The sequence below is a fragment of the Tyto alba genome, unplaced genomic scaffold, assembly GCF_018691265.1.
Source record: "Tyto alba isolate M040663 unplaced genomic scaffold, T.alba_DEE_v4.0 Super-Scaffold_8, whole genome shotgun sequence".
Lineage (NCBI taxonomy): Eukaryota > Metazoa > Chordata > Aves > Strigiformes > Tytonidae > Tyto > Tyto alba.
In genome coordinates this window covers 14,232,197-14,256,573 of record NW_024881329.1, presented here as the reverse complement: position 1 = coordinate 14,256,573, position 24,377 = coordinate 14,232,197, and the positions used below count along the sequence as shown (strand labels likewise).

The 24,377-nt window shown below is 37.8% G+C and overlaps 1 protein-coding gene across 1 annotated transcript; it reads right to left on the bottom strand.

The window, feature by feature from the left end:
- Positions 1-1,949: 1,949 nt before the first annotated feature.
- LIN7C (lin-7 homolog C, crumbs cell polarity complex component) lies at positions 1,950-15,153 on the bottom strand. The gene is made up of 5 exons (XM_042785295.1): positions 15,089-15,153; positions 9,838-9,956; positions 8,650-8,721; positions 8,093-8,302; positions 1,950-5,590 (listed from the first exon to the last, which is right to left on the bottom strand). Exons 1-5 carry the CDS (start codon positions 15,123-15,125, stop codon positions 5,435-5,437), a joined length of 594 nt encoding a protein of 197 aa, XP_042641229.1. The 5' UTR covers positions 15,126-15,153; the 3' UTR covers positions 1,950-5,434.
- Positions 15,154-24,377: the final 9,224 nt, after the last annotated feature.

The window sequence follows — 24,377 nt, the reverse complement described above, 5'->3', positions numbered from 1 at the left end:
GCCCCAAATGAAATCGCAGAGGAGAAATATTTATTTCATTTTCTACTTTTCTTCCCCCCACCCACTTCTCAGAAACACTTATTTTACAATACCAGCCACAAACCTTATGATTTCTTAGCGATAGATCGAGGCTCTCTGGAGCCAAACTAGTATTTTGCAGTGTACAAACACAGAACAAGTAAGATCCTGATTCAAACCCGGGACTTCTAGGCGCTGCTGCAATGCCAGTAATACAATAAATCACTAACTTTTGCCTTTTACTTACAGCCACTTGAAGTAGGTGAAAGGCCTGATGACTTATTTCCCTGCTGTTAGCCATCCAGTCTCCAATACAGATTAGATTTTATTCAGACAATGCTACTGTACTGCTGGGGCAGAGAAGCGGAGCTGCGATTAGATAAGAACCAGGTACAGGTGGTTTTACTTACCTTTGGAAGTACACAACTCAGTCTTGCACTGTTCAGGAAGATGACTTTTTGGTGGCAGTGTTTTTATTCCCCTCTACAGATCTATTTTCTAGACAGTCAAGGAGAAATCAAAGAAACATGGAACATATGTCTGAGTGCCTAAACCAGATGATATGATGGAAAAAAATCCAGTAGCTTCACATTAAAACCTGATTAACTTTTGGATAGCCACGTTTAATTTCTATGTTACCCAATCAGATTAACCAGCCAGGAAAACACACTATTTAAATAAATAAAATAAAATAAAAAAAAAAAAAAAAAAAAAAAAAAGGAAAGCACACTGGAAAATTTACTCTAGAGGGAAAAAACAACTGTTTAAATATCACCATTTCTCAGCAGGACACATAATTTCAACATAAGGTTTTATAAGACTGAACATGCATGCCCAGCAATATTGGAATGTATCCATCTTACTCCAGATTTTATATAACAGAAGCCTTTCCATATAGGCAAGATTTATCAATACATTGAGCTATACAATTAAACAGATACAAAGGTCAAATAGGCATCCGAGGATGGTTTAGTTTGGAATTAATAGATCCAGTTTCCTATATCTTGCAACATATAACAAGTCTCCATTTTTCTTTCAGGAAGGGAGAAGAAATTATGAGCATATGTCTGAGCAGAAGACTGTAACCCTTTCAAGCCTTTGTTACCAATAGAATACCCAATTTACTTAAAAAAAAAAACAAACAAACAAACAAAAACCCCAACAAACAAAGGTGAGGGAGGAAGAGTTTGTTTTGCTTTTCATGATTTTGTTGCTCTAGACCTAAAATGGGTCTCTAAAACAACAAGAAATAGTAGCACATCAAGACTTAACATTCAACGCTAACTTAATTTTAGAAGGCTTCCCTGGAACTTTTATTGCTGTTTTCTTGGTTTGGGTGGTGTTTTTTTTTTTTGTTTGTTTGTTTGTTTTTTTGTTGTTGTTGTTGTTGTTTGGTTGGTTGGTTTTATTATGATTAGAACTAGCTACCAATTTTATCCTGAGGCACACTTCTACATTCAGAACTGAAGCATTTTCTCCTACCTTCAGCTCAGTTCGTAACTCCAGGTGCCTTTTTCTGAAGAAACTTTCATGGCCTTTAATAAAGGAACTACAGAAATTCAACATCTCATAACTTGAGATACTTGCTTCAAACAATGAAGAGCTAGTATCAGACTCAGAATAATATACATCCTTTGAGTTTATACAACTGAGACTAAAGAGGTCTCAGAAAGGCAGGAGTCCAAGGTATTGCAGATACTTAATAGCAAAATTTCTCCAACAAATCACAAAACATTAGGGTAGAAAAGGGAAGATCCATAAGCCATTAGGAGAACAAACTAACAACAGATTTAAAGTTTTTTCTCTTCGGATACCCACCTAGATGCAGGGTGTTTATGTTATGCCCTAGAGATTATAAACACCCAATTATAGCAGTCTGAAAACTACTCAAAATGGAAAGTCGGCAGAAAAATGCACAAACACAACGCACATGAAATTTAACTTTTATTTTTCTGTTGATAAAACCCAAAGATCCCTCACAGCAGCAATAGATGCAGAAGTTATCTGCAGAAATGACACCTCTTCTTAATCTGTTTGCATACCCATGTATGCCAAGTGCGGAGGGACTGCATATTAACACAGTACAGGCACTGCTCAGTAGTAACAGAGATCAAGTTTCTTGGCATCTTTTAATCCACCTTTTCTGTAACATTCTAGGGTTTTCATAATATTAAAGATGACTGTTGATGAGTTTATTGGATTTTTTTCACTGCATTTAAAAGCTTTTTATTAAACTCTAGATGTACAATTTATATGCCCAGATACACCTCCCCACGTTTTGTAGTAGTTGACAAACTGTATCCAAACGCTACAATTCAGAATGAAAACGCTACTGCATTTACCAACTCCAGCTGCACTAGAGTAAATATTTCCATAGAGTAACAAAACACACTTCTTTGTTCAGTAACACAAGGGATACAGGTTTTAAAATGCTCATTTCTATCTTGTATCCATACCTTTCTTTAATATATATATTTATATATAGCTCTAAAACAAATCTCTACTATTTTACAATTAAATTAAAACACATCCACAATTGGTCTAACTAGTGATTTTGGTCTCAATACTTTAAACATCAGTTGTTCCATAAAAATATACGATCCAACAACATGGTTGTATCAGTAACATGAGGCCTTTTGAAAGAGGCCTATGACACATAATCAACCATGCAATTCAGTGCTCAATATCATCTAACTGATAAATATTTATACTGCATTTTCAAACTAACTATCAGTATCTTTAAAATCCAAATTTCTGTTTGCAGGCTTACCATGCTTATAAACATGCAGAAAGCAATCACATTTATCACTTGCCTCTAGCAATCACATTTTTTCTTTTCCAACAGATCAACTGACAAAGCACAAACTTCATGCTGTCATTTTTAGATCACTAACCTTTTCCTTTCTTTCACATACTGCATTATTTCACAATGGATCATACTGCTCCATGTGAAAAGACTAGGGATTAGCCACATAGTAAGAACTGCACTTTTCAGTTTAAGCTTCTAAGAATCAGATTACTAACAGTCAATTAGGATGCACTCATAGCTGCCATACAAGTGAACAGACACCCAGTAGACAATCAAGTTAATTCTAGATATACACCAAAAGGTGAAGCTTTAACAAAAAAAAAAAAAAAAACAAAAAAAAACCCAACACAATAAAACAACCCCTCCCTCCAAACCTAAATTACACAAGTACGTCCTCAAACCTGGCAGATTCCAAGAAGTGGACCTTTGTCCAGAAACTTTCTTCAAAATGGCACACAAAAAAAAGGTGTCACCATCAACCACGCTTAAGACATTAATCACTGCTTATAGCTGGAGATTTCCATATTACCACCACAGCACCGTTCCACATAAAGTTCTACAGCAACGGTGATGTAGTAGTTCTGTAGTACAAACAAGAATCCTCCAAGTCAGAAGCAGTCAGTAATAAACCCCCAGACAAATTCACATGTAACGGTAACCTGGCATATAAGCCTCAGAACATTTTACTCTTATAAAAGTTATAATCAATAATTTAAGTACTAACTATTCCAAGATCAATACAGTCAACCTGTAGATAAGACTACAATAGAACATACTAAAAACACAAGAGAGGTATGAAAATTAAGATGAGTATTTCTTTTAAACAGCAGAAAGTCAGGGAAACATCTGGAATTCTTTTGCACTACATTAATATATCTTCTGTTTCTGAATATAAAAATACATCTAGAGAGTCAATCAGAACTGCATACACAACTACTTTTTCCCCTTAACTGCTTTAAAGTTAGTACAAAATAATTTAAGTTACAGGAATGATTGTTGCAAATTTGTAAATGTTGGCTATTACAAAATCATTATATGAGAATGCCAACTGTAAATTATTTACAGGTGAGGTAATACCATTTCCAGAGTAACGAATTACAATTTAGCAGAAGTGTAAAAATAACGCACTCGCCAAAACATTACAAAATCTGGTATCATCAGCTACATAGTAGATCATGATTAGGTTTTGTAGTTGATATACAATGTATTCTTAAGAAAAGTGCCAAAATACTGCTACATAAGAAACTTTTTTTTCCAAAATCATTCAGCAAAAAAACCTGCAGTTTCTATGTTAAGTAATGACAAAAGAAAACAGGAAAAGAGGAATGCCAATTATACAAATATGACTTATTAAATGCCTTTGAAAAATCTGTAAATTCATTTTCATGCTTAAAGGTCTGACATGAAGGAGACATATAAAAAAAAAATCATTAGAAATATCAACATACATGCTTTTTCAAGGTATCTTAGACCATTTTAAAAGTACACATTTCTTTTAAACTGTGAAACACATGGAGACTGAAAACATTGTAAAAATGGCTGAACTGCCAAGGGTTGTTGTGATCAGTGGCACAGAGTCCTGCTGGATACCAGTCATGACCGATGCACCCCAGGGTCTGTACTGGGATCCGTAATGTTTAACATTCCCATTAACACCAGGGGTGAGGGGGCAGACCACACTCTCAGCGAGCCCTCCAAGGGAACCTCAGCAGGCTGGAGAAATGGGCAAACAAAAATATCATAAAGTTCAGCAAAGGAAAGTGCAAAGTCCTACACCTGGAGAGGAACAACCCCACGCGCCAGTACAGGCTGGGGGGCCGAGGAGCTGCAAAGCAGCCTTGCGCCGAACGAAACCAAGCTGACTGTGCGGCAGTGCCGCACCCCTGTGGCAAAGCGGCCCAGAACTCTCCTGGTCTGCACTGGGAAGAGCATGGCCAGCAAGCTGAGGGAGGTGATTCTTCCCCTCCACTCAGCCCTGGTGAGATACAACGCAAGTGCTGGGCCCTGTTTTGGGCTCCCCCGTTCAACACAGACAAGAGCAGGCACACAAGAGCAGGTTCGGTGAAGGGCCACAAAGGTAATTAAGTGATTGAAGCATCTGACACACAAGGAGAAGCTGAGAGAACTGGGATTGTCTAGTCTGGAGAAGAGAAGGCTCAGGGTGATCTTACCAAAGTGTGTAAATGTCTGATAAGGACAAGTAAAAGAAGAGCCAGTCTCTTCTCAGCAGCATCCAGTGACTGGGCAACAGGTAATGAGCACAAATGGAAATATAGGAAGCTCCGTTTAAACCTAAGAGTGGACCTTCATGGTGTGAGGGAAAGCAAAACACTAGAACAGGTTGCCCAGAGATCTTCTGAGTCTCCATCCTTGGAGATGCTTAAAAACGCAGCTGGTCAGAGTCCTGAGCAACCTGCTCTAGCTAACCCTCCTCTGAGCAGAGGCGTTGGAGTAGATTATCTCCAGGAGTCCCTCCAACCTCAATCATTCTGTGATTCTATGAAAAGGATAACCTTTTGTAGCCCAGACATTGGATCAACTGAGTCACAAAGCAAACTATAAAATGTAAATGGAATATATTTTCTCTTTAAGTTACTGCATACAATATTAATTTTGCTGCCTGCGTTTTGCTGATCTCATTTTTTCAAATCTCGACTCCATTTCTTCCAGGACCTTTGGTGTGTATCGCACAACTAATTTAACTTTTCCTTGAGCTGCCTTCAGCAGTTCTACTGCCTTTTCATGTTGTTCACCTTCGACACTCTGCAAAGCATAAACCATTAAGTATAGTGTTAGTAAAGACACACACTGAAAACAGATTTTTTTCATTTTTTTGTACAACTTATATGTGATCAAATACTGAAGTATTCTACTTTGAAGACAGCACAAGGACAACGGGATCCAAGTTCAGGATATATTCTTCAGCAATCAGTAAGAGGTGATGATAAATATACTTAGTATTAACAAAAGAGTAGTGCAAACCTTTTGGTTAGGTTTATGCTGAACAACTAGATTTTGTATTTACATATTCTAAATGAAATAAGGGTAACATTAGGCAATTATGAAATTACACGTAAAAACCAACAACTTCAAGAGGACGCTTACTTAAAATTCCAGTTTGTTGTTGTTCTTTTGGCATGTTTTAAATTCAGTAGTCACCCTTAATTTGCCTAGTAAGTGGCCACAAACAACTGCAAGATAGCTGCCATCTTGATGTTATCCTGTGTCACGACAAGGCAAAACAGTGCATACTGGGCACCTGCAACAGAGCAGCTAGCACAGAGTGTGCTGCTTATCTTAGTGCTCCACATGTGTCTCAGTAAAGGCAAGGTAGCCTAACCCAACTCAGTAACAACCAAATAAAAATACTTTCTTAAAACAACTCTCAAAATTTATTAGGGTTATGTTAGACTCATCTAATTACAAATTTTAAGCAACAGTTCTCAACAACTGCATCCAAATATACATTCCTGGACGGCACACATTTAATCAGCAAAACTTATTTCTCCCAAACTTATTAAACACAATGATGGGACTACCCCAAGCCTACCTCCCACTGGTGCTATTAGAAGCTAGAAGGCAGGTGATGTACCTGTTGATTGGAGGGTTTCCCCGTTACTATAAAGTTACTTACAGAAAGAAAGACAACAGTTAAAAAAACCCAAGTTATTTCTCTTCTATCAGACTTAGACAACACATACATTTGAATGCTTTTATTTTTGTTATTCAAGTGGATGTGTAGGCTGTTCTGTTTCAAACTGGCAATAAAATGTTTGTAAAGTTCTACGCTTAATTATATCCACCCACAATTCTGGAGTACACTCAAAATCTCTCAGCCTAAATAAACTTGTTTTAAGGCACATTTACTCCAGTCTTGGCAGTAGCGATTTTTTTTTTTTTAGTTATTAAATTAGAAATAACAATTAGAAGAAAATGCCTGTCGTGTTAAGATGACAGGATTCCATCTGTAAACATCAGAAGACGATAATTCTTCTGAGACTATGCTAGCATTCTCAACAGTATTTTATGCACTCACTCACTGTATTCTTACAATGGTGACATATAGTCATACATGTGCATGCACACACAAGCACTCATCGCTAGCTGTACCAACTATCTGATGATCTGGTTCAGCTTTTGGGTGAAGTGGTGGTTTTGTTTCCTTTAAGAGGGTCTGTGGGTGAGGAAGATCTCATCTAAAGACAATTCTACAACCATCCTTCAATGCTCCAAAAATAACAGGAAGGCTAGCCCAAGAACAGTTGCGTCACTGTGGCCATTTCTCTTATGTCTCCTGAAAAGGACAGTTGGATCCCAGGTAACAGTCAGGAGCCAAGTATGTCAGTGATCTGTGCCAGCAGGGACTTCCCAGAGTACAGACACCCAGTAAGTCTCCACTTCATGTGTCAAAAAACCCACTTGGGTTAAAGAGCACAGGATTTAGTTCAGAGCTGTCTTAAAATAAAATTGGGTTTGCAGATGTAATGACAAAAACATTACTTTTAAGCAAGCATATAGCTTCTCTGTAAATAAAAGCAAGCATTTCAGAGATATTTACATGGATTTGGCTAGCAGTTGCCTTAAGTCAAAGCCTGTCCACAGCCTTCTCTTTCAAGTCAGCCTGTGTTTTGCTTTCTGTATTGTAAATCTTCAGAAGAGGATACTTATTAAAAATAAATATCCACAACAGCACTTCAGACTTATACTCCTTAACATACGCTGAAAAGCCTCTGCTTTTGAAGCTTGGTACACTTAAGTGGAAGGTAAAAAAATACCACACAACTGAAGATAACACCTCCTTGTAGTTCCATCTTACTACAGCTTTTATTATACAGTAGCATTTTCATCAGATAATGAGATTTTTGTCACTCTCACACAACATAGCATAATTTACAACTTACCTTAGAAGGTGCAGAAAACTATATTAATTAAAATCTGCACCATGAAACTTGGATGAAAGAGGAAGCCATAATGGCAGTTACTATTTCACAAAACAAAACTCTGACTAAATTTATACAACTCCTCAGAATCTAAAACACTGATATAAATAGTACAGTTCCCAGTTGAGATTGATAACCACAGCATAATCCTAGAACTCTCAATGCACACAACTCTATAGAAACCTAAGCAAGTTGTTCTTGAAAGGACAAGAAGAAACTATTTTGCCAAGATTAAAAGACAACACCGAGCTTCTGTCATGTACATTCTCTGTATGCCCCCAAGTGGAAACATGTAGTTACTGCTAAAGAAAGTGGAAATTCCTACCACTCCGTTTACAGAAAGCAGCTGGTCTCCACGTTTCAGGCCTCCGTGTCTGTCAGCTATACCACCAGGGATAATTCGAGAGATATAGATTGGAGAATTTTGTTCTTTGCCGCCCATAATGTTGAATCCAAGACCTTCTTCAGTTTTCGGTAGTTCAACTACTCTGGGATGGGAATGACCTTCACTAGCAGCAAATGCAGCTACAGTGGCCTACAAGAAACAAGATTTTCCTATTTATAAGAAATTAAATATAGAGCCCTTAGCTAGACACAGTGAGCAGACTGAAGAAGTATTTTTATCTGAAAGTGCTTAAATATTAAGACAATGAGATTAATTCCATAGATACCAACACCAGTATGAAAAATTTAGAACTCCAAGAATAAAAATGGAAAAAACTTAAAAATAACAAGTCTTTTGTTATACCTTTTAATAACCCACTAAGTTTATCCATTTTAATCAGACTTCTAGATAATATCCTTCTGAGTTTTAAATAATCATCTTGTGCTTCTGAAGTAACAAACTACTATATTTTATAAAAGATATAGTTTGACTTTTACCTTTGCTGTTGCATTAGCTCTAACTTCTGGGCTACTGCTGATGTCCACAGTTTCATACACATGTTCATACACCTTTGGAGACAAAATCATTTAAGTACGGGGAAAACAGATATTTTTTTTTCTGCTTAGATAATATATATTAAAAAAATACTGGGTAGAGCTCAAAATTGTGTAAATTAAAATGTACACACCTCTAATAAGTTACTCTCTGATTCACTACAAGGTGCCAAGTGACAATCTACCCTACTATGAAGAAACAACTCTCTTGCATCTTTATTGCTCAGTTAATCCATGCACATCTATGTCTCAACCTAAATCTTCCCTTCTTCCACAGCATTCAGACCTCACCATGAACTTCAAAATGCTTATGGCTAATCTAACACCTGACTGGAGACATAGATAACTACCTTCTCTTGTTCAATTCAAGCTGGAACTCTTCAATAAGGATGCATGTAAAATCACTCAAGGACAGCTCTTCAAAGCTCTCCTGATAACCCATTGCTCCCTGTAAACCCCCAGTTTTTCCTTCAAATGATGCAACTAATTGAATACCTTAGGAAAAAAAATGGTATTGAAAACACAGAAGCAATAAGAATACTGATGCTAAGGAGGTGCTTACACCGAGGGCTAGCCCACATCCTCACATCTACCTGCGAAACATTTGGACTTGCTAAGCAATAAACACAGTTCTCAACAGGATGAAAACATTAAGACAACATCTGTGTCTACAAACAGATCTTTTAAATCATTACAGGTGTTACCATCAGTAGTAGCACCAACAGCAATAGCAAGGCATATTCAATCACCTAAAAATCTCTGAAATAGTATCTGGAATGAAGATGGAGCCTTGCAGAATGTGGATTTGTTTTAAAAGAAACAGAGGCAACTGGTACTTTGTCCATCCTTACATTCCAGGAGGATAACAGTCTGCTAGCTCCCAGCAAGGACAGGCTCTCAAAATAACCTCTAACAAGTGTTTTGCTCCTGAGCCATCATTTAATATACCTATGCTATCCCAAATTATTTTCTTCTGAACTTTAACAAATAAGTCTTGTTCTATTAAGCTCTGTAAATCAAACTCAGCTCTTGGAAAGAACAAAATCAGACTAATGCACTGAGCACAGAAAGAAGAAAGTAAAACATATTGGTTTTTAACTCAAGGTAACTGCTTACGTCAAGTTAACTTACCTCCCTTACAGCATTACAGAATTCACTTTGAAGGACCCTTTGTAATGCCTGTAACTTTTGTGGTGGCACTTCTCCACTTCTCTGTAATTTTTCCAGCAACTCAATTGCTCTGCAGATGTCTACAGAAAAAATAAAGCACAAGTGATGAAGAATGCCTGAGGAAATTAAATTTTGCCTTTTTTTTTTTTAATAAATTAATGGACCAGCCTGTGTGTATGTGTGTACGCTTGCATACACCTTAAAACTATGTATTAGTTTCACTTCTCCGGTAAAGCTATGTATCTACAAAATGTTACAATAAAACACTGAACTTTCAGACTATTTTTAATTCAACCACAGCAACCCAATCCTGTAAAATAACTGGAGATATCAACGCCATACACATAGTGGAAAGACAATCTCATTTCCCCTTGAAGTTTAAATCAGACTGAAATATTTCACTGATATGTATACTATCAACATTTTATGTGTGTACTCTCATAATTAACCTACTACATGGATAACGTTTTGTTAAAACCAGCCAGAATATCATCAAATATGCTGCCTAACATTCTTTTTACATACAAAAAATTAACTCAACAAGAGTACACTCAATACTTTCCCTATAACTGGCAGAGAATTATCTGGCCTATTTTTTTTTTCCCCTAAAGTGCTTAGAAAAATGACTGTACTCCTTTTGATATTCTCAGTTGAGAGAGAATATCTTTGTAGTCCAGAATCCTCAACCCCAAACTTATTGTTCCAGTTCCTAGAAATTTGTTCGTAAGAATTCATGTTGCTCGTATTCTTATAAATGCAGATGCTGCTTTGTGAAACTTAACTCCCTGTGAAAGATTTGATTCCAGACCAAGTACAACTCAAGACAGGCATCAAATGTGATATCAAATGCTATGTGACATGCTCCTGGCAACTCTACAACAATCAAACATATTCGTATCCCTCACTTGTAATTCCCAAGTGTTACATTAGTGATGATTCTGAATCACGCAAGTCCTTGAATAAAGTAGAACAGTGTCTCAGAAAAGTAGATAGAAAGGATTACTTTCATTACCACAAAGGCAAAGAAGCAGTGATTAATCTACTATATAAATAAGGCACAGATTATTTTAGGAAAGGATGAAGTATGGGACACTGCTATATCCCAAATGCATTACTTCCTTTTTTTCTGTAATTAAACTTATCTTCCACGTGAATGCACATCTACACAATTGCATCATGTCAGCACAGAAGACATGCAATAGCCATGAACTTCTTCTAAAGGCCAAGAAGAGAGAATTTATGTAACAGGATGAAAAGACAGTGGGGTGTATGTTCTGAAGTTAAGATGAAATGCACTGGCAAGAGACAATCTGCAGTGATACTCTGTCCACTCCTGTGAACTATCACTCAGACACATCTTATCAACCGCTACACTGAGATCAGGTGGTGCAGTCAATTAAACAAGGTACAACATAACCTCACACACTGGAAACAAATCCTTCATGGAAAAACATCCAAGTATTATCATGACAGCCACAAGACATTATTTCAGATAACAATTAAGGTTTCTACGTGCCATGAGAACTTGGCCTTTTTTGGCAAGCATTTCCAAGCTTTACGAACATCAGTTATCTAAACCAAAGAAATACCAAAACCTCAATTTTATCTATTACTAATCCCAAGTCTACAGAGAATTAATTTCACATAAGCATGCATATTTGCTATTTGTATAATTATAAAATGAAAAAAATGCTTCTAAAGCTTTTCATCTCCTAACACGCGTTTTGTATTTCATTTAACATACAAAATAGTTGGCAAAATTAAAGATTCTACATGCAATTGTTTAGTAATGTTTTCATCTTTTTATGATGCAAAGATTCTTAGTAATCCTTGTGTTCAGCAACAGCAGTACAAATTATCTTAATTTCATGAAGTCTCGCACTGAACAGCTTGAAGTAGAATGATCACCGAATAGCAACAGCAGCACTTCCAATCCTGCAACACTCCATATATTCATGAAAAAAGTCTAGTAAGTATGTAAATTACAATACAGCTGCCAAATACTTGCAGATGTTTACAGACAAATTACTATTTCATGCACATAAAGAGTACAGTTCTATGCAGCCATTCTTGAGTCTGTGGTCCACGAACCATGTTAAGCCGTAAGGTGCATGAACCTGTTATCTAGCAGTTTGATTAGGATACTGCAAGAAATTCTGAAGGATGACTAATCTACTGATCTGAAGAGCAGCTGCAGAAATTAAGACTCCATTTGCTAATTTCTTCTTTTTTTGACCTCCGTGTTTCATCAATAAGCTACATGTTATTTCTTACCTGTACCTTCTACCAGTCTAAATGTTTAACTACACAGCATTTTAGAAGTCAAGGTAAAATTGGTTATTTTGGAAACCAGCTGTGTCATTCATAAAGTGTTGACTTAGAAGACAGAATCAGGTTGTCAAAGAGTGACTGGGATACACTGAAATGGATTTGTTTGAGATGAAACTAAAGCAGAAGATGCATTTTAATAAAAAAAGGCTCCCAGATCAAAGGATCAAGCTGCTCCTCTAAGATAAAAGCCCAAAGCAGACAAACACAGTACGAAAGTTGGGTCCTCAGCACTCTACAGGCCTCCTTTTATCACACTATACCTCTTGCTCAGGTAGATACAGGTACCAGGACATTCTTTCCCCCAACAGTAGTTCTTTTACCTTGTTGATAGGACCCCGTTACATCAATATAAAAGTGAAAATGAGCATAACTTTCTCCTTCTGAATTGCATTAGGCATTCTTAGTCAAGAACTGAAGATTCAATCTCCCCCAGGGATACCGCTCTGGAAAAGAACTAGTTTGGCTGGGAATAAGTGCCGAAACACAAACATGCCTTCTTTCATTTTCAAGAAAATATTGTTGACTGTTCTGCTGATGTGGTTTGCTTCCTCCTGAACTACTGCTCAGGATATGATCAGCTAAAAACTGTCTTCCTCACAATATTAACACTACAGCTTAGCCAACTGTTCAGCACCGCAGATTGAAACGAACACTACAGAACGGTTTCAGTGATAGATTTTAACAAGGATCGATACAGAAATAACTCCCAAAGTAGGTGATTAAAAAAAGCCACAAAACTCATTGTAAAATGGATTCCCCACAACTAAAAAATGGATTTTCTTTTAATCTTTTCATGCTTTTTATATCAGCTGCCTGTTCTTCACAAATCATTTTTTGCGCTCACAGGATTCTAGATTCAACTTCTGGGAGAAAAAAAAAAAAAGATACATTTAAACTAAAAGAATGTGGAAAAAAAGCCAGCAAGATGCCACCACTCCAAGCATATGTGTGAACAAAACAGAGAAAGAGGAAAAACGAAGCATCTTCATAGATACTCCTGATTCACCACCTCCGCTGCTTATGTTCAAATAGTCTGGATTCCTAAGGTGTATGCAGAGGTATCACACATCACCACCAAACCATAAGAATAACTTCAAAATGTTATATGTTGTTACATCCCTGCCCTCCAGTGAATTTGGGTGGTGGTGTTTGCAATGCAGCTTGGAGAAGAGAACAGACGGGGAGAACTTTCAATTGCTCTGATGGCAAGCATATGGTAACCATTTTAAATCAGCTCATTTTCTACACTATTCTCTCTTTTCTTATGCTATATGCCAACAACATTAGCGATGTTCACTTTCAAGCTGATGATGATTCATCATCAGGTTATCTGCAGTCAACCCCATAAAATTAACAGAAGTTATTTATTTCTGTAAATAAAGCTCTTGCTTTTGTAGGTCCATTATACTGTGCTCCCTTTTCCTTATTTTCTAAAAAAGACCAATATGCCAGAAGACTAAATAGCTCTTTTGTTCCATTGATCCCTAAGTAACTTCAAATTTGTTTGTTTTCATGGATAGAGCATAGTGGCAGGGTAATGAGGTGGAGAAGGATGCTGCCTGAGGTTTAACTACACAGACCTACCAAGAGCAACTAATCCACTGCCAAAGTAGCTGCCCTAATTAACAAGCTTTGGAGTAGGGAGAGTAGATGAGCTTCCGAGTGGGAAGTAGAGTCCTTACGTAAGTCACTATTTACAGGACTTGTCTCACACAAGTGGTTCACTTGTGGAATGGGAAGGAGGGTTAGGCAAACAGAAAACTGAAGTCTGCGGTAGATAACACGTGACAGTACCAAACACAATAAAGCAGGTATAAACTGTGTGTTATACATCTACAAAAAAAGCATCTAACACTGTGAGTAAAGGCAGTGGTCCCAATGGGAATGAACTGCCTGTTTTCCCACTGTCATTCAATCAGTTACACTCCACTTAATTAATTTCCTTTTTAAAAATCAGATATCTCGCTCTCAGTATTCTCTTCCCATCTAAATTATATTTTCTGATCCCTATTTTCCTAAATACTTGCTCATAAACCAATCATATATATTGTTGTACAAGCATATGTTTACTGTGGACCTGCCACAGTTCTGAAGAACTACCTTGAAAGTAGTTTATTATTGCTTCTCAGAAGTCCTGGATAAAAGACTTAAACATCCTACAGAAAAAATACCCAACCAGGTTTGGTATTTTAGCTGTTTCCCTACTAATTCTAGTTACACGCTGCACAGTACTAACAATACAAATTAAGACAATGAACTGGAAAATCGGGATGAAAACATAAATGTGAGAGGGTAACGAGAACCATGAACAAGCGTAGAGGGACCCCTCCATATGTCAGTTGTTTCCTGTAAAAGCAAGTAAATTATTATTGCTAAAACATAGTCTTACAGACTGAACTTAAAGCTACGAATTCAGCTGTGTTGAAGAACAAGTTTTCCCAGGCGAGAAACAGAAACAAGGAGTTAGCAGGCTGAGGACAAAGCTGGCAGAAGCGCTGAAAATAGCGAAGGCGCAGCAGACGCATCCACAGAAGGTCTGGGGCGAGGGCACCCCGAAAACCCCGCCACAAACTAAAACGCGGGACAAACTGCCGGGGGCTGCACAACGGGAAACCGGAGGAGCTAAACCCCACTAAAACAACCAGAAGCGAAGGAAAACATTTTCAAAGCAGGTCGGGCACGGCCGCTGCCCGGCGGGCCGGCGAGGGCAGCAGCGCCATGGCCGCCCGCCCCCGCGGCCTCAGGCCTGGGGAGGGAGCAGGGGAAAGGCCGCCCCGAGGTGTCGGGCCAGACCCCCGGCAACGTGCCCCTGGGCCAGGCTGGGAGAGCAGCTCCGCCGCCGCGGCTCGCCCAGGAGCGCCCGTCCCCGGGCCGCCCTCACCTCGCTCTAGCCGCACCGGCTCGCCCAGCGCCGCCATCTTCCGTCGCTGCGGCCCGCACGGGAAGTGACGCGGCGCGGCCGGAAGGGCGGCGGGGGGCGGGGCTGTACCCACAGGGGCGACATGGCGGCTCTGGGCGCGGCGGTGGCTTTAGTCACGGTAGAGGCCAGCGGGCGCCGCGTCCTCTTGGCTCTGTGAGCTCCGAATACCACCCCAGATTATGGCAAATTCATTAGAAAGTACTTTTTTTTTTTTTTTTTTTTTTTTTTTTTAATACTGAGAACTCTTTACACACTAAAAACAGCACTTAGGGAGTGCGTATCTCTGTGCACCCCGAGAGCCCCTGGAGATGGAATACATGTAAAAGTGATGCTCTGCCTGCGTGAAATGTGAAGCGCGTGTTTTACGTTTCTCGTTTAATCTATGTGTGGGGCTAATGTCTTCCATGTACCTTCTGCATTAAAGCGATGTATATGCAAGTATGACATACTTTGAGCTTTTTCTGGAAAAGAGTAGGAGACTACTTCGGGACATGTATTTATATACTCTTAATTCTAAGGGTTTAACTCTTCATATTTGGCTTTGATTTTGTCTGCGTTTTGTGTTTTTTTTACTTTGAAAGAGAATAGTTTTCAGCAGGTCTCAGAAGTGTCTGCTGATGTGACAGTGATATACTGTCCCCCTTCTGTTGTTCATTTTAATGCCAGTTCCTCTCAGTTTGAAGGATGCGTGTGCATTGCAATGAAAAGGTCATATGAATGGAATTTTGCAGGTGAACAAAATTAAATCCTCACAGACTAGTTTCCAGTGAGAAAAAGTGTTTTAGCAGCTGGAACCATAGGATGTTTCTGGAATAAAATCCAGATGTTGCTATCACAGTGGTGAAGGAACTGCCATTCTGTTACAAATGATTGAAATTTAAAATAGTCTGCTCTGACTTTGGACAGATGAGCCTATGGAAAAAAAAAAAAAAAAAAAAAAGGGTGCTCAACAATATTTCATAAATCTTAAGAAAAGACGTGTGATAAGAATACATGTTTAAAGTAACGTTATTCTGACTTTGGTAAACACTAAAGGTTCCGAAGTTAAAGCAGCTGCTTTAACTTTCCTGTGGACCCAGTGAACTGGACAATGATGTTATGAGAATAAGAAAAATCTGAAAAGCAAATTTTATGTAGTGCTTCCACTATCTACTTCATAGCACTGTCCACTTAAACCGTATCATTCCAGCAGTTTGTGCTGATTTATACCTACAGAAAAAAAAAATGCAACAAAGTTTGGGTTTCTAATTTGTGATCTATGACGAATGTTGATAGTGTAATAGTTACTTGATTTTGTTTGTTCTTTGTTTCAAACAGGGAACTTACTTTGATTATCTTTTATTTGAGAAAGCTAGGTCTTTTTACACCGGAAGTTCTGCGGGTACAGGAAAACTAGTGGGGTTATAATCTTACAAAAGAATGGAAAAGAAGCAGTTGAAGTGACAGCTTGTTCTGTGTTTATTTTTTTGTAACACCTATGGAACTCAACCAACTGAAAAATATCTGAGAGAAATAAAACTTTGGTATAAAATTTGACATTGCTGTTCATTCTAATAAAAAAGCTAAAACTTGTCATGTATACCTTGTCTGTGTTCCCCAGGAGAACCAAAGAATGACAGGCCTCATATTCCCGTGGAAGAAGTAGAATGTCAGTGCAGGACCCCAACAGAGGAAAGGAAAATAAGGCTATGGGTTATATATAAAAAGAAAAATTATGCATACCCACTTGCTTTTTCATTTCAGAGGTAACATTTAATCACACTGCTGTATTTTTGCAGGACTGCCAGATGTTTGCAGTGATGTCCTAAGTTACAAAGCCAGGCATTGCTATGGCAGAGGTATTTTAATGCAAATTTTTTTTTCAAAAATAAGAAAATGTATTTAAAATGAAGAATTAGCCATTGTGTAAGTCAGAAGTCTAATCCTGTCCTACCAGAAGAGAATGAACTGCTGAGTCTATAGCATACTATATTTTTCTCAGGAATAAATGAAAGCATAGGTGGATACCAACAGGTTCAGTATTAACATGACAAACTGTTTGTGCCATCCTAGTCAGGAAATCCTTATCCTGGTGTTTGAAGGAAAAACAGGTCCCAGAAGCAATTCCCAGAGTGGGGAGTGCTCGTCCTGAATGACTAAGTAAATGTATTTGCACAGTAGTGGCTGAGAAGCACAAAAGTTCTAAGTACTAAACTTTAATCGATGTACTTTGCTAACTATAATGAAATTATTAATTTAGACCCATTTATCTGTGTCAGTCAAGCTTGTGACATTTTTACCAGTTACTTATACTTTCACTGATGAATTAGCCTAGATGTTACCAGCTGCACTTTAATGCCACATGAAATATTGGTCCTATGTGCTGTAGTATATGTCAATAGGACTTCTGGGAGCAAGCGCATCCTGCAGGTTTTTGTGTGTGTTGTGACACTCTAGATTTATTATTGAAGGGTCATCAATAATCAAGTGATACAGTGTATGTCTTAATTAGAAAGTAGTTGCATTACCAGCCCAAGAGAAAATGGAAATCACTCTGTAGTGTAAGCTACCTTAAAATGAAAGCATAGTTTATTTTAGGTGAGAGATCATACTGTGTAAGAAGTTAATCCATAACTGAGTAAGAGGATGAGATTTCTTTATAAATTAATTAATAAGGTCTTAATTTTTTATGATAGTGTCTTACCAGGCAGCCAAACATAGGGCCCTTTAATTCTAGACATTAGACACAAGTGGAAGGAATGCAAATAAGACAGGATATACTCTGTAATTAGCTAGGCAAAATGCAGGAAGAATAGTGGTTCAAAGCAGAATGTTCACTTTCTTTCAGGCTTCTGTTTGGGTGCAAGCTTTGAGCTCAAGCTCCTCCGGAGAAAGAGACACTGTTTACAGTTGTGCAAGAAGTCAGTCTCATGAATCTCTCTTGTGGACTTTTTTTTTTTCCCACTAGAATATCTTGATTTGGTTTAGCTTAAACACTTTGTTACTGGGTGTGCAAAACCCAAAAAGCCATCAGAGTATGAAAATACACGTGGATTGCAGCTAGCTTTGTGGCTAGCTTTGTCTCTGTACAATTCTATCAGTATGTAAAGTTAAATCTTAGTTCTATTGGAAAATTACTTTCCCTGTGTATGCACCTATACAGGCGTATAGGTGTTCTTGTGTTAACAGGACCAGTCCATAGTGGTCTTGTAGCTAGGTAGTATTTTCCTTCACATCCAGCTGACATGAATTTAGTCACAAGGAGGGACTATAAGATTCTTTCGATGCTATAGAAAACATTGGAACACGGTTTTCTAAAATTTCATCGTCCCAATAACATCTTCAGAAGTCTAACAGTGCTAATTAGTGCATTATTTTAATGCACAGATAGTACAAATCACACACCCACAACATTTATTTATGTACATGTTTTCACATGCATATGGTCAAGAATGGTCTCAAAGTACTTTTAACATTATTAGGCAAATGGTAAATCCAAACTGAAAGGAATTTTACTTAAGTAATAACCTAGCTAATTGCTCTTGAAGGTATGTATGTGTCCAGTTACATTTAAGGAGGAACTGGCAATTGTGTAACACAGTACACCAACATGGAGAAAAAATACTTGTCTATTAATGGGTATCAGGACACAATATATGCTTATAAAAATTGCATTGGAATCTCTGCTGTCCACAAAGCAGTGTCTGCCTGGGAAACCTGAAAGGCCAAATTAACCATGAAAGGACTTTTATTTATGATTCAGGACAGAGGAGAGAGTGCAAATTCAATTTGTAGGTTATTAAGACATCCCTTTGCCTCAGGACTACCATGTTGGTAGAATTTTACTGCTTTAATACCACTGAATTTAATCACTTTAAATCTTCGACTGTTGCATTTGTACTTGCAATTTCAGCAATACTTTGATTCATTGGCCTAGTCCGGAGTGATTTTCATGGTCTGCCACACACTGCGATTGATTGCTGTTGTCCCTATCAAAGTTCAGGCTTTCGTATCTATTGAAGAACTTGGTACCTTTTTGGTCATGCACTTGCTATCATTTTTTTTTGTCTTCATATGACACAAGATATTTTTGCTTTGTTACATGTTACAGAAAATGCATTTTGATTCATCTCACACACACTGTTTGATTAACATATAGAAAGAGTCCAGTGTTTTGGTGTGTGTCACTTAATCTCCATGCCAATTACTTTTTCCACATAAAATCTGACTATGTGAGTTGTGCCTGAATTTTTCTAGTCACTCCTGACAAATGTGGAAGCACATAGCAGACGTATAGAAAGCCCTGCCTGTTACTCTTGGTTTTGGAAATCTTGTCATTATCACCCCCACCACACAGCCTCACAACCACCCGCCCTGGTCTTTTCTATGGATGTAAATGCTGTTTACTGATGACAAAGCTGACAGGAAGCGAAGTCAAACTGGAAAGTCAGTGATACATCTAAATGCTAATTAAAATTAATACTCAGAAATCATTAATTGTATCTGCCTTTTCTTTTTTTTTTTTTTCCTGAGGAAAATACTTACTCTTGCAAATGCTCTTTTTTAATAAAATGTACAATATTAATGAAAGGCCTCATGCAGATGAGACGGATTTACCTTACAGTATGATGTAGTAGCATATGCTCTGTAGTACAGCTCCACAGGAACCCCTTCACCATTAAGTTTTGAAGGACAGGAAACTTCTGTTTAGAAAAGAGAATAGTATTATTATATACTAATAATATTGATATATTTTTATCTATTAATAGTATTATTATATAGTATAGTATTCTATAAAGAACCAAAACCTCATTTCCAACACTAATTTGACAAAATTTAACACTTCCTGTATGCAAGTGGTCATAGTACAATAATTAAGCTCACCTATAACTACATTTTCCATGGTACACAACAGAAATCATTCAGGAAATGAAACTGTCAATTGGTGAATTTCAGAAGATACACCGGATGTTTAATTTCACCTTGAATGGAACAGGAATGTTTTTGAAAAGACTGTTATAAACCTGTGTCTTTATGTACAGTCACAGAGATAAGATTACATTAGCAACACTTGCCTGCCTTTCAACTGCTTTGCTTAATGTCTTGTTGAAGTAGCTTACAAGACAAAGCTGGACAGGTGGCAACATTTAAAAAAAATTCTCACTTTATGAAAAGTTATTACAACCTTTAAAGGTTTGAGTTTACTTTAAGAAACAACTCACGTTGAACTAAAGCTGTCCAAAATAGATTTGGCAGAGCAGCCTTTTGATAGAAGAATATAAACATGCTGAGCCTCCCTCAGCTTTCATCACTGGAAGCAACGTGTGGCCTCAGTCTCTGGGAAGGGTGGTCAAAAGAAGAAACTCTGTCTCTGCAGTATGCTCTTCTTCCCACTTTAACTTGGCAGGGCTTTCTGAGTAGGAAAGGGGTGGTAGTTGCAAATTTAGTGTGTATCCTGGACAAAGATAGGCGTGAGTTAGCAGTGAATTCCAAAGATCAGCTTTCATTGAATTTAGACTGTACTATAAGTGAGTAGTTCGTAAGGAGAGAATGTTTCCCCCTAAAATATAATACTAATATCCACAAAGCCTTTCATAAAGAGACTTAAGGAAAACTTTCCAGATCTTGATTACTGCACACACAAAAATACCACATCTACAAAAATAATCATAGGAAAATACTTCTACTGCTTATTAGACAACCACTGGCTATATGTAATAATTTCAGTATTTTATAACACAGAGTAGATTTTGTTAGCCAGTCTTAATATGTTCTTTCTACAGTACATAAGAGAGATTTTCCTCTTTACAGAAGAAAACAACTGAGCAGGAACCAAAACTTGTTAGAACTATATGAAATCTTACACTGTATATCTTCATCAGGCAATATGAAGTCTGCTATTTCACATCTTTTGAAAATAGCAATCCTGAGCAGATGAACTGTTATGATCAGCAAGGACCATGGTACAGAATAAGCATCTGTGCTGTTCAGGACCTTGCAAGTGTTTGGACTGGAATTTACTTTCGCCTTTTGGCTTTTTTCCCTGAATTGTTGTAGTTTCTCCACTGTCTCAGGCTGCATTTGAGTCTTTCACTGACTTCAGTGTTCCTTGGCTAGTCGTTCTGCAATGAAGCATTTCTCTCTGTACCTTAAATGAGCTATCTCAGAAGAAAGCTCAGTGGGATCAGAAAAGTCTCTAGAAAACATTGGTTTGACTCCTAAACTACAAAATTGTTCTGTTTAAGCTCTGCTGAAGTCGTTAAATGTATGACATTGACCTAAGTGGGAGTTGGACTAAACCCCAGAAGATCATTCAAGTTCAGTAAGGTGGTTCTTGCTCTCATTTAGTGCAAGCAAGAAAATCTGAATACAATTAAGATACATATTTAGAGTTTAGGACTGAAGAGCAGATGGACTTGGCTGTACGATGGGTAACACTTTTCTGGCCTTGTAAAGAGACTTTTCTTCCTCCAGTGTTTTTGGCCAAAAATGATACGTAAATACCGTTTCTCAAAGGTCTGATTGTAACAAAACAGATACAAACTGCTAACGTAACATTAAAGTGAAATTACTGTCAAACTGTTTACACTTGCAAAAATGCATCCACCATTTAGGGTCCCTAGCAGATTCTCTATCTCCACATAATGAAGTACAGAAATCCTCTCGTACAGAAAGGAATATAAGTTCTGATGACATTGACTGTGTTTCTAGCAATATCACTGAAGTTTAATGAACTCTGGAAGTATTCTGTTGCACATCACTGCGCATTTAAAACTCAAGGAAAAGCATTTAAAGTGTACATGTAAAATTTCCCTTTAAAATATTTGAATAATAAAAAAATGAACATTATCTTCCTATAGACTTGCACAGGGCCAGATCACTTGCTGATGCAGATGCACACAACCCTGCTGTCTAAGGCCCTGGCTCACTGCTATCTCATAGCTGCAATGACAATATAGGCAGGGTTTGGTTCCTACGGTCCCAGGAGTTTTTCTGTTAAATGCAATAGCAGCAGGGCTGGACCACTCTAAACAGGTATCAAGTAGGTATACTACCTCTTTCTCTGTACAGTGCAGTATATACCATTAATATATTTTCTCTACGTCAATAATGATATTCAGAGCTTACTTTATATATATTGAAGAATATATAATGTTTTTTTTTTTCCCAAAATGGAGTCTTTAGCTAGACTTTCCCCATCAAAGGTGCCAACTTGATAGTGCTAGAGATACATTAATTTTGTGTTGTTAAAATATCTGATCTTGTCATCTTTACGACTCCAGTGAGTTTACAAATATTAAATAGACTACGCTAGTGGTATCTAACTGGTACAGCCTGTACAGATGTAATGCAATCTCCTTTCATACCATTTTATCACATTACTCTGGTTTCCAATCTTACAAATATTCTCAAGAGGAATTACTCACATGCATAAAATAACCTCATATTCTTTAATGTTTGCAGGCTTGGGCCCCAGGTTACAATATCATTTATATTTAAATTGTTTCTGAGTGTAAAAGGCTGGTAATTATTCCAGGTTCTGCATTTAGGATTATATTTTGAAGGGAGAAATATGTCTTATTTGTCTGATTCTGTCTTTTCCTATTTCACTCTGATCTGTTTTGTAGTTACACATATGGAGAGCATGATGCACATGGGAAAATATTTAGTAGTTTGGTGATAAAAGTGTTCTCTGTGCTCAAAGAATAAGGATTGCAACTGATTTGACATTTTAATTTTTTTTTGGTTAAAAAATGGAAGAAACAATTCAATTCTTAATATGATTTGTCAAGCTGTATTTTAGACATCGGTACAGAATGAAATCTGAAATGCATTCATTTGTTTGTATTTGCACATTTCAGAAACATGGGGGTTTAGTTTTCTTAAACCGTGCTTCCTTGTGTTTTACATTTCAGTTTAAGGACTGAAATTAAATTAGTGTAGGAAGGCAATAAAAGGGGTTTATGAGTACATGCAACTGCTACTTATTTTCAGCCTATGACCAAGTGAATTTCCATGGCAGCTTGTAAATTCATGAAATTTAGAACTTCAGGTAATACCAAAAGCAAATAAATGGTGGAAGAACCTAAGTCCAGCTGCAAGACAGTGAGATTCGGCAACTTAGGCACTTTTGAAACATTTTAATATGGGTTTGTGCACCTCTGAACATGAATACTATAGCTAGAGTGGTTCATTAGTGTTTGCAAACTGGGATTGTATTCCCTAGGTCCTGTTCTGTGGTTTCAGTGATGCACACCCCATAGGTTTTAGCCTTGCAATTCAGTGAAAATATTTCTGGGTGACATCCCTGGCTTGCTGAGGAACACCCACTTGAAGAGTCCCAGCATGAAAAAGCTTCAAAATCAGATTCTAATACCATAAGTTGAGACGTGAGTTCACGTGGCAGCAAGGAAAATAGATTCCTCCAACCTTTGTAAAAAAAAGACCTCTATTGTCTCTTGCTCCTGACAAACATGTTAAAACCAGTGATTTGTAACAGATGGGAAGAAAGACTGCTGAGATGATTAGGCCAAGGGAGAGCCTGATTTACAAGGAAGGGTGAGGAGAGGATTACTTTCTTTGATTATACTGGGGAATATGTACTGGGGATTGAGGGAGGGTAACAGAAGTAGATGACAACAAATAGATATAGGTTAGCCAGTAGTTATCCATTAGGAATTATCAACAAGATGCCTGCCATTAATGAAATATGATTCTGAAGAAGCTTTGCAGCTGACACAGGTGAAAAACCCAAAAACATGCCTTTGGAAGGAAGAGCAGTTAATTTCTGAAAGGGGTTATGACATAGTTCTGAAATACCAAGAGACTGGATTTCCTGGCCCAGATGCAAGACCGCTGTGCATAATTTTTTTTTTTTTTTTTTCCTCGCCTCTCTAGCCCCTACATTTAGCACAGCTGGGCTCCCAAAGCAGCAATCCCAGTGTCACTGCCCTGCCACTAGCAAGTGACAGACCTTCCCCTGCCTACCTGCCTGTCTGCAAAGCAGAAAGCATCAGTAATGGCAGATCACATGCTTTCCTTTGTTCATCTTAAACTCAGTTCTGGCAAACCAAATTCAATTTACTATACTATCCATTTTTCTGTTGGATGAATTATTTTGTGCCCTTATCTCCCTGGTGCTAGACGTGACTCAGGAGAAAAACCTTTCCCACGGTAAATCAGTCATGTGCTTGCAGCTCAGCGTAAGCACTTTCCTTAGCCCCACAGAACTTTGGAAAGAAAGCTTGTTGCAAGCCAACGCTTTGGCATC

Bases quoted from the DNA above. Each gene is read 5' to 3' on its own strand.
- LIN7C (XM_042785295.1), bottom strand. From the start codon at position 15,125: ATGGCGGCGCTGGGCGAGCCGGTGCGGCTAGAGCGAG. The intron at 9,957-15,088 runs GTGAGGGCGGCC...TTTTTTCTGTAG, and splicing joins GCCGGTGCGGCTAGAGCGAG to ACATCTGCAGAGCAATTGAG. The intron at 8,722-9,837 runs GTAAGTTAACTT...TTGTCTCCAAAG, and splicing joins TCTGTAATGCTGTAAGGGAG to GTGTATGAACATGTGTATGA.